This window comes from Aplysia californica, unplaced genomic scaffold, assembly GCF_000002075.1.
Source record: "Aplysia californica isolate F4 #8 unplaced genomic scaffold, AplCal3.0 scaffold00178, whole genome shotgun sequence".
NCBI classification, from domain to species: domain Eukaryota; kingdom Metazoa; phylum Mollusca; class Gastropoda; order Aplysiida; family Aplysiidae; genus Aplysia; species Aplysia californica.
This window is the reverse complement of record NW_004797448.1, coordinates 1,075,132-1,078,708: the sequence shown is the minus strand read 5'-3', so window position 1 is coordinate 1,078,708 and position 3,577 is coordinate 1,075,132. Positions and strand designations below refer to the sequence as shown.

Below are 3,577 nucleotides of genomic sequence, written 5' to 3'. Positions count from 1 at the left end.
GTGTGTGTGTGTGTGTGGTGAAAAGGACAATAGATGTTTCATAGGAAAGAAGAAGCAAACCACACAAGAGTACCCTCCAACCACCCACATCCTATCTACAATCAGCAACAAATGAGCAAAAGTAATAACTTGTGCATAATTGCTCTATCCACAGTCTACTAGAAAATGAAATTAATTTTCCTCTCCACAATCACATTTATTACTTTAACCACTATAGTGACTGCTCTAGACTAGAATGAAGCACGACGCATTACTTATGTCACATCTACTACTCTGTCTACAGTCTGGTACAAATTAAGTACGTAATTCTATTCATACTATCCACTTTCGTGACAGTTTCAATAAAGCACGACATTTGTGTCACATTTATTATTATATCCACAGTCTGCTTCAAAGAAATAAGCAAAAATCATACCAGCTATCATGATAGCTTTAATGAAGCACGACGCATTGATTTATATCATAATCATAACTCTATCCATAGCCTGCTACAAATAACTAATTATAATCATAACCACCATCACGACAGCTTAAAAAAATATGACGTATTTGTGTCACATTTATTACTGTTCATAGTCTGCTACATGATAGCGCTAATGAGGCACGACATTTATGTCACATTTACTACTTTGTAGTCTGCTACAGGATAGTTTAAAATTTTATTAAAGTATGATGCATTTAGGCCACATTTCTTACTCTGTCCTTAGTCTGCTACAAACAACCAGTAATAAGAATATGTGTATTATCCGCTCTGCCATGATAGCTTTAATAAAGCAAAACATTTATGTCACATTTATTATTCTATCCACAGTCTGCTGCAAACAAGCAATACTAATCATATCATCCGCTCTGTCATGATAGCTTTAATAAAGTACGACATTTATTTATGTCACATTTATTACCCTGCTCTGTTTACAGCCTGATACACGATAGCTCTAATGATGTGGGTGATTGGCGGGTGCTCTGGCGTGGTTTACTTCTTCTTTCCTATCAAACATTTAGCGTCCTTATCTCCCCTTCTTCTTTTTTATGTTTGCTACTCTCTTGTAACACCTCTTATCTTCTGGTGCTCATACGACCTTAAGCAATTGCGAGCGCCGTAAAACCTCTACTAAAATTTTTAAAACGCTAAGCTTTAATGGGGCATGACATTAATTTTGTGTCTTATTTATTTCACTGTCCACAGTCTGCTACACGATAGCTCTAATAGAGCACGACATTTATGTCTTATTTATTTCTTACTCTGTCCACAGTCTGCCAAGAGCTACAGCGTGGTCTCCGGCCTTGACCGACGCTACATGGGCCTTCAGTCGGTCAACGAGGAAGACATGAGGCAGATCGTGTCCAGGCTGACCAAGATGACGTCAGCGTACAACGCAAAGTTTGCCCCCAACCCACACGTGTGGATAGATAACTCGCCCGGCGCGCACATGGTCAGGAAAAGGGAGAATACTGTAGCGTGATGGGGAGCACAGATTCTGATGACGTCATCTTAGCATTTTGTCATGAAAGAAGATTTATTTATATTATATATATATTGGTACATTTCTTATGGTCTTGGTCCCAAAGTGACCAGTTCTTGAAAAAAGTATATCTTTTAGGAGTCATAGGCATCAATGTGTTTGAACTTCTCTCTCAAGGTTAGTTATATTTTCTGGAAATATGATTATTATTTTACTATGCATGTTTTCCAATTCTTAAAGTAAATCTGTAAATAATGTAAACGTTTTTTGCCTCCAAAATCCAATTTATTTTCTAGGTTTAAAAAACAACAACCCACAAACCTTCTTCACTAAGGTATTGGAATCACATATATATATTCGACAAGCAAAAGTGGAGATCCCAACCATTTCACTACAAATTACAGAATAAGATGCATTCCTACTATTATCTTTACATGATGAGGGGCTTATTGTATGCTAAGTTTAGACATAATATATTGATTTTTGGCTAAATTCAAGATCTGGTCACTTTTGGCACAGCACCACCAATACGTCATGTTATTAATACGACTATGCTCTTGGATCCGCTTTGATCCATGTTTCTTCATACCATGATTAAAACCAAATAGTATTGCCATCACGTGTCTTACTGAATTCATGTCACGCCTTTATTTTCATACTTGTTATATCAATAATTTATTAATGTTATAATATATATTATTTATTAGTGATAATATTTATTTTTAATAATGTTATAATATTTATTTTATAAATTGTGGTTTGAGAATGGCTAGGTGGTACGTTAACAAATGTAATTTATTCAAAATAACATATTATTTCATCCTACAGTGTATGCTGTAACTTCATGTGTGGAAAACAGGTTTGTGAAACGTTCACTCAGTGTTCAAAGTCTGATTTCTGTCAAACGCCAACAAACGTTATGGTCGCTTTTAAGGACAAGCGGGCTAACCCAGATTTTGGGGGTTATCAGAAATCTTGACTTTCACCAAAAGTGGGTATTGCCCTACCTATAGGAGAAGTTTGGTTTCATTGTTGCGTATATTTGTTTGGTTGTAGAGAAAACTCTCCTCGTCTTTTAAAGAAACTGAACAAGGGACAAAAACTTTACCTTCGATTTTCTCAAAACAGCATTTTACGTGATAACCACCTTGTGCTTAAAAGCGACCATATTAGGGTACAGCTCAAGATAATCCCAAGTTTTGTTTTCGTTTCTTGTCTGCGAATGCTCCAGTACGAATGCCAGATTGGCAAATAAGATACTATATTGTGAACATATCTAAGTGTGTATGACCAGAGAGGCACAACATTTCCATATTTTCACGATCGTGAGGTCTATCTTGTTGTTGTGTTTGTTGTTGGTTGGCGTATTTATTTGCTGTATTTTCGAATTTCCACTACGTATCGGTTAATTCCCTTTTCAACATTGTTTGGTTATTCGAGAGACAGGACCTCCAAATTTAAGGTCCATCTCCAATAGGACCATGTCAGTATGGATGGAGAGCCGAGAAAACGTCCTGAATCACATTAATTTGCTCATAAATTTTCGAACTTTCGATCAACTCAACATCTTTCATCTGGGTTGGTTTTTTTTTGCCTATCCCCGCTGTTTTATACAAACAAAATTCTGAAATTATGTAAACTGAGCCCAAAACTGTGAAATTATGCGATTCTGTTAATTTTGACAAAGAATGATAAAGCAAAAAAATCAGAAATTATGCCCAAGAAATGATTAAATTTTGCTAAATTATGCGGGATGCATAAAACTAAAACCACGGGGACAGTTTTGCTTCCACATGTAGTATGTGATGAAGCTTATTGTCCTAGACTGCCTTCTGTCATAGCCGCCACCTTTCGCTCTCTATAAAATCTTCACTCCGAAGCGTGCGCTTCATGGGTCGCGCTATTGCGCCTAAACCAAAGGTAAGACAACGCTATCCTGATAGTCGAGTGCGTACAGCCTTTACAAGAAATCTTGCCTTTCATTTGTTTCAAAATTTAGACAAAAGGCGCGTCCCATTGTGAGCCGGAAGTACGCCAGAAAGTATTGTCTAGGACATTATCATTAATTTTAAATATGTTTGTTGAGGAGGGAGTACGGGATAACGAGTGACATT

The 3,577-nt window shown here is 36.7% G+C and overlaps 1 protein-coding gene across 1 annotated transcript in view; it reads left to right on the top strand.

Moving 5' to 3' along the window:
* The window catches only part of LOC101846285 (uncharacterized protein DDB_G0283697), a 12,115-nt gene extending 9,667 nt beyond the window's left edge, over nucleotides 1-2,448 (top strand). Inside the window, exon 2 of the mRNA XM_005098297.2 lies at nucleotides 1,254-2,448. Within this exon, the coding sequence (XP_005098354.2) occupies nucleotides 1,254-1,463 (210 nt within the window). The 3' untranslated portion in view covers nucleotides 1,464-2,448. The remainder of the gene's footprint in view (nucleotides 1-1,253) is intronic.
* The last annotated feature ends 1,129 nt before the right edge of the window (nucleotides 2,449-3,577 follow it).